Below are 17,632 nucleotides of genomic sequence, written 5' to 3'. Positions count from 1 at the left end.
TCAGGAGAATGTGTAAATGAATTTGTATACCTGTATGGTGGACTCCTGTGTCACACTGAAAATAAATGAAACTCAGAAATACAATATTGATTGAAAAAAGTCACACAAGGACAAGAGCATTGTATATTATATATATTAAGTTCAAAAGCATACAGTATGAGACAGTTTATTTTTTTTATTGATACTTACATATGTAGTTAAATTTTAACAACAATCCAGGGGATTATAAACACAAAGTTCAGAAAAAGATTTAGCCATGGCTGGGGAGGGAGAGGCTGGGAATGCAAAGGGGAACGTGGGATGGGAGGGGTGAATTTCAGTGGTAATGTTTTATCTCTTAAACATGAACATTCGTGTATTTATTTTACTATTTTGTAATTTCATATGTACTCTTTTGAGGGATACTTGTCAGGTACTTTGTTGAATGTCCCACTTTTTTGGCAATATGAAATATTTGGGTACAAAAGTATAGTTTTACAATCTTTGTTGTACTATCCCCTTCTCTTGGGCCTTTCACTTTCCATAGGAAGCCATGTGTGTACTACCGACTTCTGCACCAGTGAGAAATGATGGCACTCCCTTAGGAAGCAGAAGAGGGTATACTTCATTATTGTTTAAAATAGTTTGTCTTTCCTTTGCACACACCCACATGTCCACATACACGTTTACAGAGGGAAGCCATCTGGGAGAATATACACCAAAATGTTACTATTAGTTATCTGAGCATGCTGGGTTTTCATGTGACGTTTTCTCTGTATATTTTCTAATATTTCTCTAATAATTGTATACAATTAATCTACTAACTCATCCTGTGTGGTTAAATTTCAAAGCCTTTAAAATCCTCATAATTCTTTATAAACACAGTAAAAGTCCAACTTAACGAAATCCGTGAAGAATAGGTTGTTCTGATTAATTTAATTTTAGGATGCACCAGGGTTTAAGCTGGAGACTCTTTTTTCATAGACTCATTACAATCTTACTGTAATCTCATTTTTTCATTTTTGATATGCAAGACAGTAAACGATAATGGAAAACAGAAAAGTAGGGTACTTTACAAATTAAAAAGGCATTATCCTTTTCCTAACTGGTGTTTAGATTTGTTTGAAAGGATATTAGAAACTGACTATTTAGTTGATCAGTAAATATTTATTGAGCACCCATTATGTGGCAGGAGTTGTATTAGATTCTGAGGATGGAGGGGTGAACAAGACAAATCCCAGCCTTCATGGAGTTTACAGTCATCTGGTGTATTCATTGAACAGTGTGTTTTATACATAATTTTATTAATAGATCGTTCTGTGTAAACATTTCCAGTTATGAGAAATTCCTTCTGTTGCTTTCTAGTGCTATTTTTTTTAGCTAATTGTTACATTAGAGCATTTTTATTTTAGAAGATAAGCAATATTGTTAATTCACAGAAAATTATTTTTTGTGTTGACCCAAATTTACCCTCCTTGACTTATAAACATTGGTCTTTGTTCTGCCTTTATGAACTTTAGAATAAATCTACCACAGCAACCTCTCCCCTTCCCTGCTTTGTGGGATAGCTCTTGAGGGATAGCCTTTCAAATATGTCGAGAAAACTATTATGCTGCTGTTAGAATTTTCCGGGTTAGAACACTGCAGTTCCTTTCATCATTTCTTCTGTGACATGGTTTTTAAATCATATACCATCCTGATTGCTTTCCTCTGGATGCTTTCAACTTTCTCACCGTTTGTTGTTAAAAATAAATTACTCCCAATTTCCTGCTTTCAATAGAGTAGAGTGAATATAATTGACTCTTTGATGTGTGAGGGTCTGGTGTGGTCTGAAAGCAATTACACTGACCTTGAATACTTATTCTACTGTACTGTAAATATCATTATAGAGAAAAATAGGAGCTTTACCAATTTAGCTTTACTAAATCTTCACCAACCCTTGGATATATCTTGGAAAATTTTTTGGAAGTGATTTCTTTTTCTTTTGATAGTGAAGTATACTTTATAAAGGTAAAAAATATCAAAAGCCAAACATGATTCATTGTGAAATTCATCATGCAGATAATCTGTTTTTCTTTTTGAGTATACTGTGAACTCTCTGAGGGCAAGGCTTATATCTTATTAGTTTTTTTTTTTTTTTAATCTCTAGCAGTTAGCACAGTCCTAAATGTCTATGATAGAAGCCTAATAAATATTTGTTGACTGTTACACCTTGTACAAGAAATTAAGACCTTATAAAATGAAGTAAATTCCAATTTTTAGAATATATTGAAGAATCTATAATACAGAATTAGACCTTAATTTTATCCTAACCTGAAAAGAGTAACCTTAGTATATTGGTTAACAGTATTCACAAAGATAGTGTTGGGTGGGAACATATTTACCTCTAAATGATTGGAAACCCAATTAGCAATTACTCAAACAATAAGAACTTTAATATTTGCTTATGAAGCCTGCAAAAACTGGTCCTGGGGCTATTTGAGCAGCTCAATGACATAAAGGTCCTAGGTTCTTTATCCTTCTGTTGCCATTCTTGGCCTGTTACCTTTTTGATTCTAGGCTTACTGCCTAGCCACAAACATCAAAACTGCATCCAGAGAGAGGAAACTGAGGATGGCCAAGGCTCTGAAAAAGCCTCTTTGCATTTATTTTCTCTGAGGAGAAAAAATTTTCCTGAAGACTTCCAGCAAACTTCCTCTTATATCTAACTGGCCAAATACTGAGTTATATGGCTATCTCTAGGAAGCAGGCAAAGGAGTAGAGTCTTAGAAATAGTAGTTGATTAGTTAAACAACAGCCTATGCCACATATAGTAGAAAGTACACATATGTTACATAAAGAGATCAAGAATTTTACTAGTTCAGTGATAAATTCAAGAGAACCAAATTATAAGTACCCTTCTAAAAAGATCACTGATATTATTGGGGTTACATGATTGCATAACTTTTTCAAACAAATAAATCACCACCTCTTGATCACTTTTGAAAGAACTGATGAACCTTATTACCTTTTAAACAGGCTGTATCTTTATCACAAAGCTATTTTTATTTTTCTCCTTCCTTTCAGGAGTCCTATCCAAAGAAGAGGAATTACACTATGGAAATTGTACCATCTGCTTCACTGGATACATTTCCTTCAGAAAATGAGAACTTTCTATGTGATCTCATGGACACAGCAGTTACAAAGAAACCTTGCTCCTTAGAAATTGCAAGGGCCCCTTCTCCAAGAACTGGTAATGTTTCTTACTAACATTTAGACCAATTCAATTTGCATGCTTGTATATGTGAAGATGTATCATTAATATTTTGGTTTCCCACAATATTTTAAAAATGGAAGTGCCCCAATGTAGTCACAATGGTTTCATCTCATCTCTTCTCTTCTCTTCTCTTCTCTTCTCTTCTCTTCTCTTCTCTTCTCTTCACTTCCTTTCTTTTATTTTTTCTTTTCTTTTCTTTTTTTTGCATTTTGGAGTTCAGGTAAGTCAGAGGGTTTTTTAAATATATATATAAACATTTTTTTAATTGAGTTATAGTAATTTTACAATGTTGTGTCAAATTCCAGTGTAGAGCACAATTTTTCAGTTATACATGAAAATACATACATTCATTGTCACATTCTCTTTCGCTGTGAGCCACCACAAGATCCTGTATATATTTCTCTGTGATGTGAAATCTCTTAACTTCTTGGCAAGAGCCTTCATGGAAGTTGCACTTGCTGTGGTGAAGACACTCTGAAAAGGTGTGTGTGTGTCTGAAATCTCTTAATAGTAAAACACCTTCTAGGTCAGATACAAAGCTTTGGGTCTTTTAGAGCTTCATAGTAGATTTGGTAGCAAGGGTCCTTTAATATACTTCTCTGTATCGTTTCTGTTTTCAGGTTATCAAAGCATACTCAGCTACTTCGTGTATTTTATCTCTTTTATGATATTTTTCAGAACCGTTATTTTATTTACTTGCATTATAAGCTAATGAACAAGGCAAACAAATCTTATGCCTATTTTACTGATCAGGAAATTGGAGCTAAGTGTCTCATTTAATACATTGGGTGGGGGTCCTTTACTTGAACATGAGTTTTTGGCTACCATCATATTTGCTTTCTGTTACTTCGCTGCTGCCTCTAAGAAACAATGCAGAGTAGTCACAGGAAAGCTAATGAGGGAGGATATCTTCAGGTGGGTCAGCATATTCAAAGCTGCAAAGAAATTGTAGGAGAAGTTCTAGGGAGATGCTTTTTTGTTGTTGTTAATCCAGTTGCTGCTTATCTTTGAAAAATAAGTTTAAGGAGTGATATGATAAAACCAGATTTCTAGAAATTAACGATAAAACTGGAAAATGCAAAATAAAGAAATGAAAGTGGAGAATACAGATTATTCTTACTAGAGGATTAGAAGAAGAGATGTGATGGTAACATAAGAAAGTAGTACAAGGGAGAAATTGCTAGTTTATTTTAAGATAAGTAAGACTTGGTCAAGTTTAGAAGTTAGAGGAATTTGGTGGTGGAGAGCAAGGGATTGAAGACAAAGAGTAAAAAAATTGAATGGGTAGAAATTAAGACTGAGCCAATCTAAGAAAACACAGATATTGCTTCTATCAGAGAGAAGAGGAAAATAGAGCATTGTGAATACTAAGAAAATCTGAAATACATATTTTCAGGTGGGTTCATTTTCTGAGTAATACAAAAAATTATTGGCTGAAAAGAAGAGCTAGATGTTGAGAAGGGTTAAAGTAAAATTCAGAAATGCCATTTTAAATAATAGGCTGTGGAATTTTATAGAAGTTAACAAGTATTGAGAAGCATTGAGGCTGTGGTGTTTTATGAACCATAAGCACGCAGAAGGAAGATTTTAGGATGAGGTGAGAGCATAATCATGGGAATAGTTTATTGAGCATTTACTATATACTAGATACTGTTCTAAGTGCTTTATGTACATTATTTCATATAATGCTGTAAGGTAATAATATCATTATTCTCATTTTACAGATGAGAAAAGTGAGGCATTGAAATATTTGGTAACCTCCCAAGGTCACATATTAACAAGGGATGGTTGTGGGATGTGAACTTGGGTTGTCCAACTTGTATTCTTAAACACTATGTTATACTTCTGCATTAGATTAGGAGAGGAAGTGGAGTAGAAAGTGCGAGGCAAGTACTGAAATTCTCAAGAAATGTGGAGGTATGTCTGAAAGTCCACATGATAACAATAAAATCAAAAAAAGAATGTTATATAATAGGATAGCATAATTTTCAGATAAGCAGCACATTTTGGATGAAGGTAGAAGAATAGTGAGTGATCCAGAAGCAAGTGAAGAAATGCTGAGAGTTGATAAGAATGAGAGTTGAAAAGAATGAAAAAATCCTCCATAGGAGAGGTCATGGGGAAATAGTGGGGAAATCAGGGGCAAAGCTCACTTAACACAGGAAAATAGAGGGCATATATGTATGAAAATTTAAAAAGCTTTAATGATGAGGTGGAGTTAGCAGTGTGTTGAGGTAGTGGAAGCAGGAATGGAAACACTAAAGAAGAAAACGGGGATTTATTCATTAAACAATCAAAAACTAATTGAGTTCCTTCATGTGCCAGGCACTGTTCTGCATGCTAAGGATACAGATATGAAAAAGACATAGACTCAGGTAACAAGGCTGATTAGGCTCAGAACAACTCTGCTGCTGAATCCTATGCAAATTACACTCATTTCTTCCTTCAGGATTCCCAAACATCAGTCCATTACAGCATGAACTCTTGAGTCTGAGTTCAGGTGTACATGAGTCTCCCAGGTGCAGTTCTTATGGTACAGGTCCTTGACTACCTTTTCTCTTGGCAATGATGACCTTTGAAGTAAAGAAACAAGCTACCAGTCTCCTCTCCCACATACTCAACGTGTTATAGTGGGAAAGGCATGGGAAAGGCATAGGAAAACCACAATGGACACTGCCATTCAAATACAGGGAAAACAGGTTACACAGCAATCACTTGTCTGTGGCAATTCTGAATCTAATTCCTTGATTAAGTCTTAATACTATGGTGTAGGAATTGTTGTCTATGGCTGTTAGTTCTGCCCTCAGATTCATTCTTCCTTTTCCAATAAAAGAAACCTATGTTTACAGCTGAATTTCTTTCTTACCTGCTTACTGTCTGCAAAAGATTAGGGTCAAACGACCTCTTTTCATTTTATATTATCTCTGTTCCTTCAAGTTCAATTAGATATGTTTTCTTTTAAAACTCTGTGGACTGTTTGTGTTTCAATTTATACTTCACTCCATTAGATGAAAGCTTATATTCCAGATAATCTCTTCTCTACCTTGTGCTCCTTATGAGACTTCTACAAGACAATGTCCTTGAGATTCTTACAAACCCTATTGTTGAACAGGGAGCATCTATGAGGCATGCCCTTATATCCTCAGAGGGATTTCTATGCAACACCACCTGCGATTTGTCTTAGGTTTTAACAAATGGTCCTGCCTCCCACCTACATTTGGTCATTAGCCCTCTTATTGGAGGACTGCTTGCCATTTGGAGCAGCTTGAGGGTGTTGTTTGTAACTGGCAGTGTCATTCATGGATATAGAATATGTATTTTCTCAGAAAATCTCAGTTAAGTATGGATGATAGTTCCTTTTCTGTGTTTTATTATTATTATTATTAACTAGATGAGTTAGTGCAAAATAGGTCTCATCCTGACCAAAAGAAAAAAATTTTATTATATCCTCTGATTTAATTTAAGTATGAAGGCAACTTATTAGTAAATCTATATTCAACAGGATTTTACAACTCAGCCAGAAAAGAAGGATTCTCTTTCCAAGGAGCATTTTACTAATGTCTCCATGACTACAGATTTATATGGAATAAAGAATAATATTGCTGTAGTACTAGGCTCATTAAATAAAGATTAACAAAAGTCCAGTTTTTGCTTGGTAAATTTGCTACGACTCATGTTTCCATGGTCAATATTGACTCATATTTGTTTCCCTTATTGCATCAAGCAAAGGACCTTACATAATCATAGTTGTGACTCAGTTACAAAATGAATGAATCATTAAATGAGTGAATGAATGAATATTATCTTTAAAAGAAAATATCTATAATGGCAGAAAAATCCCTTATGAAATAGTTAGATGCCATCAAAGATAGTGTTTTCTTATCTGCCTTTCATTTAATTTTAACCTTCACAGGGGAATTTTTCCATTTTATGGTTACTAGGCAACCTGTTAATTTGAATCACTTAGTGCAGGCTTTGCTCACTATGGATGCTCAATAAAATCCATTTTGATTAATGAGCAATTTACAACAACATCAGTGAATACTGTTTCCAGTCCTGTTGGGTGAGAATAGATGATCTCTGATACACAATCAATATTTCCGTGCCAGGATAGTGTGGGTCTTTGTTACCTTTATTTAATTTGCTAATAACCACTGGACTGTGGTCAGCCTGAAACGAAAATGTCATCTAAGGAATAATCCTCCATTCCACTACACCTCCCCCAGTATCCTGAAATGGTGAGTAGTGTGAGGGTGATTCTGTAACTTATTTATACCAAAATATTTTTTGCAGCAATGAAGCTTTCTTAATTCTAATGCCAAATTTTTGAAATTAAAAGAATTCAGCTTGGACTAATGTTTATCTCTGCTAAGCAAGTGGGTAGTGTCAACATGATTTCTGTGGGTATGTTTAACTCATTTAAGAGAGCAAACTATTTTTAAGCCCCCTGGAAGCATTCTTTAACATACAAATACTGACCATGCTGATAAGAACCATTTTTATCAAATAGCAATTATTTATTTGGCATTTGCTCTGTGCTCAGTGCTGTCTTAGCTATTTATTAAGGCAGAGCTCTATGCGGTAAATTTGTAACCCAGTGTTAGTTTATAGAGGGGCAAAGAGAGAAAACTAGGTCAGCAGTGTCTACAGTTAAATCCTGGTAAGTTAAATATTCCTTCATCCATATGGACAATTCACCAATTTGAAAATGTAGTCATCGCAGTCTACTCAAATTGGTGGAAATTTGTCATATTTGGAAAACAACATCCTAAACAAAAAAATTATCCTCTTTTTTCTCAAATCAATTTTGGTTGTATTGTATATGAATAACATGAATTGTAGAATCATAAGATTTCTTAAAATACAATGAACTCTTATTAAAGTGATTGTGTGGAGGATATAAGCTTTTTATGATGTCATGTTCCTGTAGAACAGAGTTTCTCTACAATGTTAGAATATGTATAATAATGAGGTAAAACTCCTTAATTTATAGATTCATGCTCATGGAATTCGAGCAGGCCCTCCACTCTGCATCATATTCCACTCTTTCTCGACTTTACAAACTTCTGATATTTTTTCCTGCCTTGTCTCTCACTCTCAGCAGTTGGCCTCACATTTTAATTAGTAGAGAAAATCAGAGTCATCAGGAGGAACTTTAACATCCTCCACCACATCTACAATACAACTCCCCAGCACCCTTCTCTTGCCTGTTCCTCCTGTTAAAATAGAGGATGTTTTTCTCCTATGGAATGTCGATTCTATGCCTCAAGCCTCTACCTTCTCAGGAATTTGACCCTTTCATTCATTCCTTCTCTCACCTGTGTTTTTAATTGTCTTTCTTCACTGCTTATTAACATTTAAATCTCCTTTAAGTCTTTTTCATCTGAAAAACAATAACAGACAATGAGAACAACAATGAAAGCAATGAGTAAACAACTAAAAATTCCCCATCCCACTTGGCTCCTCAGCTACTATTCTTCTCTGTATCCCCTTCATGTCCTTAGTATGCTCATTTTCTTGCTTCTCTTTCTCTTCTCAGCCCACCTTGTCAGGTTTCTAATCCTTACTTCTCTGTTGTACAAGGTCTGTACCAATGACCTTGATGCCACAAAATCCTAAGGACATGTCTCAATCCTCATTTTTTCTTAATCTCTCAGCAGCATCCCACAGGTTAGCATTCCACAGCATTCTACACCTCCATCTTGACACTTTTTCTTCCCTTTGCTGTCCAGGAAAGATTTTCATCTTATTATGCTATTCCCTCTCGAAGTTGACAGCAGACATTCTCTTGCATGGTTCTAAATGTTGGGAATTCCTCAGGGCTCAAAGTCCTCCCTATTCTTTTTACTTTTCTCTCTTCCTAAGTGGTTTCATTCATAGTATGGCTTCTGTTATAATCAACATGCTGTAGACTCCCAAATGTTTCTCTTGAGTCTAGACCACTTTTCTCAACACCAGGCACATCATGCATCCATCCATCCATCTATTTGTCCATCCAATCCATCCATCTACCTACTGAATATCTCTACTTACATGTCTTAAAAACACCTTGACCCTAATAAATCCAAAATCACACATATTTTCCCCCAACTTGTTCTTCATGCAGGGGGGTTCTTTCTCTTAGTAAATGATTTAATTATTCATCTGATTGTAGAAGCCTGTGTATCATTCTTTCCATCTCCATCTTTGTTAGCTTCCATAGGACCAAGTCTTGTGGTTTTTAACTGGAATAGGTGGTAAGGTGAGGGTAATTCTGTAACTTACTATTGATCCCTAACTACTACTCAGATCTATCTGCTTCTCGTAATCTCTACCATCACCAACTACTCTTAAGGATTATTTTAATAATAAAATATTATTTACCTATATGTCTTACTTAAATTTATTACTGATGTTGGAGCCAAATCTGAGCATATCAATCCTCTTTTATTGACACATCATGGCTCTTAGAAAGGTGACCCAAATCCCTAGTAAGGTTCAAAAGGCTCTGAATGATATGGGGTTTTTTCTTTCTTTTCTTTTTTCATTTCATCTTTAGCCTCATGTCTCACCAGTCTCCACCTTTCCATCTGGCCCTCTTTAGTTCCTTTTAATTCTTTAGCAGGGTCAAGCTCCATTCTACCTGTAGGCCTTCACAAGCCTGAAGCAGTGTTGGCTTCTACTGTCCCTTTTTCTTCTCCTTCTCCCAAGTAAATAACTTGGAAACCCCCTTTGTGGGCACCCACACACACCTGTGCCCCAGACTAAGTATATATATATGGATGCCTCTGTTTTTTACTCTTTTTAGCATCTTCTAATTTTCTTTTCTTTTAGATCCCTTACTTTTGATTGAGATTATATAATTACTTGGGGTTATTTATTTTAATATCTGGGTTTTTTTTTTTTTTGAGGTTAATGTTTGCTTTTATTTGCCAGTGTAACTTAACTACAGGGGCTTGCAAACGTTTTTGACCTAAAAATACATTTTACATCACAATCCAACATACACACATATATATGTATATAACTGAAACCAAAGTTTTGCCAAAAATGTCTGCCCTGAGTTTTCTTGTTAAGACTTTTTTTTAAAAGCAATTTTAGGTTTACAACAAAATTGACAGGAAATCACAGAAATTTCCCACATACCCCATCTCCACATATATGCATAGTCGTTATTTTATTTACCAGAGAGGTGTTTTTTTTTTTAAACTAAGGATGAACGTACTTTGACACATCATAATCACCAAAGTCCGTGGTTCACCTTAGTTTGGACAAAAGTATAAGGACATAGATATCTATCATTATAATGTCATATAAAGTATTTTCACTGCTCTAAAAAACTTTGCTACTCCAGAATGGCATATGGAATCTCTCTCTTTTTTCCCTTGAAAAAAGGTTCAAAGCCTTCATGTCTATAAGACCACTTAGGGCCCACCCATGCATGGACTGGACAGGCTCTAGGTGGCAAATTCCTCCCCTAAATACTGCAGTTTTTCTTTCAATATTGAGCCCTGTCCCACTGGTCCTGCCCAGGAGCCACGTGGAGGTGCAGAGGGAGTATCTGTTTTAATTGTCTTGTAGAGTTCACAATCTTACCCATATGTTTTCCATTGCAACCATAGCTTCTAGCAAAATCAATGTGACATAAAAGATACTCAGTAAACATTAATAAAAAATAATAACAGTTAATGTTATTGAATACTTTATGCATTTTAACTTATTTAATCTTAAGCTATTTATGAAGTAGGTAGTTTTATCATTACTATTTTGCAGAAAGAGAAACAAGTCACAGAAAGGTTTAAAGCTTGCTAGGAGATGGCAGTGCTGGAGTTGACATATAGGATATTCAGCTCTAGAGACCATATTCTTAACCATATTCACAGTTCATGAATTTATTATTTAATTAATTAGGTATGCAATTTTGAGGTTCTTTTGATTTGACAGGATAAATCTTGAATTCCTTTCAAACAAAATAGAGTTGGAAACTTGTTTAGTGGTTTGTGATAAATCTATATCATGGCCATCTGTAGAGTGGTATGGGGGAATGTTCTAATCAATCTAAAATAAGTGGATGAATTGGTGATAACGCCAAAGTCAAAACAAGTGAATGCTTAAGTAGTAATGATAAAAAGGTAAAATCATCTATAATCATTAAAAATAATGTTTTCAAATAATATCTAATTATTCAAATTTATATAATGGCACACAGTTGCTCCTCAATGAGTATCTGTTGAATGAATGAATATGCACTTACCATTTGGTACAAATTTGATTGAAAACTAATATTTTGTGTGTGTGCATGGAAAAGAAGACCAGAAACATATGATTTTAATAGTGCTGTCTCTAGATTCTAGGATTACATGTAATTTTTTTTCGTACTTTTTTGTATTGTCCAAGTTTTCTACAGTTAACACACATTGTTTTTATAATTAGAAAATTAAAAATATCTCATTCTTCCAGAAACTTGAAATACCTTATGTCAAAACAATTCATATCTATCTAATTAATGTTAAATATATAGGTGATTTCCCTCTTTGAAGTAAGAAAGTTGAATAGACTAAGGATAGATACTGTCTATAAAATACTGAAACTTCTCCTGCAATAACCCCTTTTCTACTAAAGATACAAGTTTTTAACTTCCATTTTTACTCCTACTGCAGAATATTTTAATTTAGATTATTTTGTTTAGTGGACTGGTTGAACACTTGACAAGTTATTCTCAATACTCCTAAAAGAGAATATTATTATAGCTCATGGGAATTTACATCTGTGCAATTTCAATCCATTCTAATGATTTAGCTGTTATTTAATGGACTCCCTTATTAATTTTGTTCTGTTTAGCAGCTGCTACATACAGTATTAAATTGGAAATAACATTATACTGAAATTGTAATCTTAAGGAAATCTTGCATTGCTTACAGTCTTATATTTAACACCTTTTCTTTTCTCCATACACTGTCTAGACATGTCAGATTCATCTACTGGCAAGCTCACTAATTTATTTTATATTCTTTTTCACAGAGGCTGTATTATTAATGTAATATTACACCAAAACTACTAGTTCTCTCTTTAGGTACTCCTACACTAATTAAGTAACATTAGCAAAATTAACTGACACCCATCTACAGTACACTATACATTTAAAAAGTAACAATTTTACATTATTATATTTTATTCTAAATTTTATCCAGTATATTACACTTTACAGTTATATTAGAATACATAAATCCAAAAAACTGATAATAGATTGCTTTTCTGTTGATATCCCAGAAGCAATTTATGAAAAAAAGGAAAAAGCAGAAATAGCTTATTCTTATATATTACTTTTGCACATTGACAGACTAGGTTTGAATAGTTAAGAAAAATAGAGAATTAAAAGAAATTTTATTTAGTCTCAGCCAAGAATTAATCTCTAAAAATTTCCAGGTCTATCATTTTATCACATTTATCATCATATCTTCCACTGCAGTTGAGGAAACTACATCAAAATTGATGAATAGTTTGTTCAAAAAGATGAGAATTCACTGTAGCTATGAGTGTATTATTCATAGCTCTTACCTAGTGTTCCAAAGCACTATTTAGAACCATCTTTTTTCATAATATCATTCATTCATTCATTTATTCATTCACTTATTCCACAACTTTATATTGAGGACTTACTGTTTTCCAGTTCCTTAAGTGTATAAGATACGAAGAAAAAGACAACATGCTAGACACGAAATTGTAGGAGAGATTTTATCTACAACACATTGCTAAATAAAAGCTTAAAGCATTATAGATACCAGGAGTCAAAAAGGCTCTAATAGACCATTATTGCATCCAGAGTTATATGTTTTACTGCCACATTCATTCTCTGTGGGAGATGCTATTCTGCTTTTTATGGACAGAACCCAAAGAAGAAACTGCAGGTGCCATTTATGTTTTTTATGCTTTTAATTTCTATAGAACCATTCAATTCATTACCAAATAGTCATCTAGTGTCTTCTGTGTCTCTCACCTGTGAATAGAGGAAACGAAAAAAGAATAATAGAATGCTAAAAAATGTGCCATAAACAAGTCAAGAGCAGTGAACAAGCTAGCATTCCTTTCCTTAGAAAATTTAAAAGTACTAAGCAGATATCAAGTTACAGGCAAGAATGAGGATCCCGGGTCATCATTTTGACTTTGATGCACACTTTGATTACTCTGACCAAGTGTGGAAAAGAGTGATTTGTCTAAATTCTGAGACATAGCAACACAGAATTTTTCTGAACAGATAAGCTCATTTTAAATATCTTTTAACTAATTGTTTCCCTTAGGAAATCCTATTGGATTGGTGTTATTTTTTAGTATAATATGATAATTTTCAACAAAGCTACTAATGTAATGCTTATTTTTTCTACCAGTAGCTTTTTAAAAATAAGTTTATGTTCTAATCATAAAATTAAATAAATTATTTTAATAATTTTGTGCACTATATGAAGAATAAAAAATAAAATATTTTCCCTTAATCCTACCTATCAGAGCAATGAATGTTAATATGCCAGTTTATTTCTTTCCCATTTTTTGTTGTGCGTAGCTTTCTCATAATTGAGAATAAACATTAGGTGTATATACATTTGTATTGTATTGAGTTTTAAATCAATTATGTATTTTTCTGATTATAAAAGTATAACATGTCCTGTCAACTTGGCAAGGTCTATCAGGTTTATTTTAAAGTGACCCTTCCTGTATTTTCCAGTGAATCAAAGCAATGATGAGAGGTAAAATATAAACTAAGAAAATTATAAATTTTACCTGGGCTGAAAAACAATGAAAATGTCTCCATGCTCAGCTGGATCAGAAACACAGAATAGTCAGTAGAATCTAAATGGCAGACCAGCTGGTTACCGGGCCCAGACACGGGCAGGTTCCGTAGGGAGATTGCATCCTACAGGGTAATGGCGTCTAAAATAGCTTCACTTGAATTGGGAGCCAGAAGTCAGGCCTACTGCTGGAAATGTGCAGCTGGGGGTGTTAAATTTCCAGACAGTACAAACAAGGAAGATTGAGCTTTCTATTCAGAGAGTAAGTGAAGTGGGGTAAAGAGCTAGAGAAACAAAAATACTTAATGACTTTTGATTTTTTCTTGTTAAAAATGTTTCTAGGAAAATTTTTAAGAGACACCACTAAAAATTAGAAACATACTTTATATCTGCCAAACCAATAATGGAAAATAAAAGAATAAAAGAATCTGTATTAATTTAAAAGTCCCTAAATCTGGAATAAAAAAGTGAAGCAAAGAGTAAGCATGGCAAACCAAAAATACAAAATAGAAGATAATTAATGAAAGACATTGGATGTAATTTTTAAAAATCTTGCCATATGCTTTTTATGAGAGTCAAACTTATGTCAAAATGACACAACTAGTGTTAAAAAACAAAAGATCAAGCAAAACCAACCTAAAGAAAGGCACTGAAGCAATTATCATCAGTCAAAATATAATTGAAAGTTAAAAACATTAAAAGGGATAAAGAGGGATACTGTATAACAACAAAAGGATAAAACACAATACCAAGAAGATACAAAAGTCATAAATTTTTCACACATTTTTCACGCACAGCATTGCCTTGAAGTATTTAAAAGCCAAAACTGATAGGACTTTGAAGAAAAACTGAAATCCACAATTTGTGCAAGATTTTAATATACCATATTTCATTCAGAATATTGGTAAATGAAGAAACATAAGAATATAGAATGTTGAATAATACAACTGACAAGCTTTAACAGACATATCTAGAATGCTATACCTATCAATACATAATATGTATGTTCTTCTCACGCAAAGATAAAGCACTTAGAAAAACTAACCACTTAACTGGGTCACAGAGGCAGCTTTAACACATCAGGGAATGAGGCCTCGATCTCGGATTATAATGTGATGAAATTAGGAATCAATAATAAAAAATATAATTCACATTATATTTGAAAAAATTATCCCCCCCATGTTGGATGGCTTACAAATTATAAAAGAAATGTTTTCTTATAGTACTGAATTAAAGCCTGTAATACAATACATAATTTTATAAAGCAATGCTAATCATTTCCCCCATTTTGCTTGACCTGATTGTTCTCACTCCCTAACCCACCTTTGTTTAAACTGTTGCTAACAGCTCAGGGTAATATATCCTTTAAGTGTCTCCTTATACATACTAACAAAGAAAAGCATATATATGGATATACATATGAGTTTTGTTCCTGTTTACCGAAAGAGAAGCATACCATACCTATTGCTTTGCAGCTTTATTTATTTTTCTTTCATTGTAACTATTCATAAAGATTGCAGTTGTCTGCAAGCAAAGACTGTCTTCTCACTGTTAATCAGCTGTAGAAACCTGTACGTCCTCTCTGTGCAGTCATACAGTTTAAGAGGGCTGGCATGCATAAGTTCTAGTGGACCAAAGCCTGGGGCTTTCCTAAAATGACCATGGCTTCCCCATTCCCCTTACTTCATTTTCTTTTCCACTCTTGCACCTTGGTGTCTGGAGCAGTAAAGAAAAAGAGTGACTAGGGTGGGGAAGGTATAGCTTAGTGGTAGAAAAAGAGTGACTGGAATACAGTATGTCACAAATTTCATCATTATGGCAATTGTAATTTGCCTTGGCACAGCAAACTGAAAAAGCTGTTTGTTGTCTAAAAAATTTTTTTTAAAGATAAGCAGATGGGAAATAAGGAGGTACATTCAACAAATACATAGTAAATTTGGTAAGAAGTTTGCTCTCAACAGCCAAAGAATCAGTGAAAATTAGTTGCTTAAAAGTCAGAATTAAATGTCTAACAAAACATGTTAAAACAATTTTTAGCAGGATCCAAGCTTGCAAGTTAAATTTATGTAATATGATGTTTATATTAATAATGCTGAGTTAGGTAACTTATTTAACTTGGGCAGACATAGTTTTGGATCTGGAAAAATTTTATGTCAGGTCAAATCAGTTCTTCTAAAACTGATGAAAATCTTGTCAATGTGGATATAACTATTAAAGGAAAATGATTTTTTTATACTCAATTCAGTTATTTGAAAGCTTTTAAAGATGTTTCGAATAACTTGGTCATATGGATCTATTTTTTTCAACTGTAATTTTACAAAATCTAAATACAGATCGTATATATCCAATGAAAATTTAGTCTGAACTGACATATGCTAAAGTGGAAGTTACGCCTAGGGTTTGAAGACTCGGTACATAAAAAGGAATATAGAATATTTTATTAGTAACTGAAATGATATTTTGGATAAATTGGGTTAAATAAATATATTAATAAAATGATATTTATCTATTTTTGAAATTTTAAATAAATGTGGCTCCTAGCAAATTTAAAATTACATATGAGGCTCACATTATATTTCTGTTGGACAGTGCTGCTATAGAAAAAATAAAATAATTCCATCTTTCCTCTAGCATGGTTGATCAAATAATTTTTTTATTGGCTTGTAGAAAATTTTCTTTCAGCTTCACAATCTGTTATTGGTGGTGTCACACTAATTTTTAGGATTATTTTCAAATTTGATAAAACCCTCATTTCATATTTAAACTAAAAGATTTAGAAGAACTTTCCATGCACTAACTTCTGCACATTTCAAATATTTCTCACCCACTAAACAAATATTTCTGATAGGTGAATATTTCTAGGCCATATTCATTTACCAGTATGACTCACTGAAATAGTGCTTTAAACCTCACAGTCACATACCAGGTAGGCTCGCACAGGAGATGGTAGGAGTGTTCTTAGAAGCCATTCTTATATCTGGGTTGTACATGGAAGTGACTTCAAACCTTATAAATATATTCCACTAAGCCCAAACTAAATGTATCCAAAACTCATCTCCTTAATGAGATCCCCAAAATGTCTGCAGCCATTCTAATACTCCCTGAAACAGAGAGAAGTGTGCTAGCAGGGGGATTAGAGTTGAAAAAAACAAGTCTTAACTTACTGCGATTAAAATATTTTACTTTTACAAATTTACAAAAACATTTCTAGGGCCTCTAGCAGTACCTTGGAAGGGACCCATGAAAACGCTAGACCCTGAAGCTTAAGCTTCAATATTTGCCTCTGAGTGTAAACCTTTTATTTCACAAAAATGGAAACATATATATTTTCCTTCTTATTATTTTTCTCACTCAACTATTTTAAAAGACTCCCTTCAAATCAGCTGGTAATACTGTAATTTATTCTTTTAAAGATTGCATAATATTTGATGGTATTATGTATTGTGATTTATTCCACCTCTGTTGATGATCATTTACTTCATTTTGCATTATTTTTCTACTGTGAACAAAACAGCAACAAACATCGTGCACTTGTCTTATATGGAGGTGCTTTCATTTCTACGAGACGAATTTTTAATGTGGATCAAATATCCCAGTTTCCCTGGAATATCCCCTTTCATACTTGTTGACCTGT

General features: G+C 33.6%; 1 protein-coding gene across 5 annotated transcripts in view; it reads left to right on the top strand.

Moving 5' to 3' along the window:
• Positions 1-17,632, top strand: part of ANKS1B (ankyrin repeat and sterile alpha motif domain containing 1B) — an 857,966-nt gene that overhangs the window by 273,840 nt on the left and 566,494 nt on the right. For all 5 annotated transcript variants that reach the window (XM_010989991.3, XM_010989990.3, XM_031462969.2 and 2 more), the window contains exon 10: positions 3,046-3,211. In XM_010989991.3, coding sequence (XP_010988293.3) covers positions 3,046-3,211 — 166 coding nt within the window. The remainder of the gene's footprint in view (positions 1-3,045; positions 3,212-17,632) is intronic.

This window comes from Camelus dromedarius, chromosome 11 (genome assembly GCF_036321535.1).
Source record: "Camelus dromedarius isolate mCamDro1 chromosome 11, mCamDro1.pat, whole genome shotgun sequence".
Taxonomy (NCBI): Eukaryota; Metazoa; Chordata; class Mammalia; order Artiodactyla; family Camelidae; genus Camelus; species Camelus dromedarius.
This window is presented reverse-complemented; position numbering and strand designations above follow the sequence as displayed.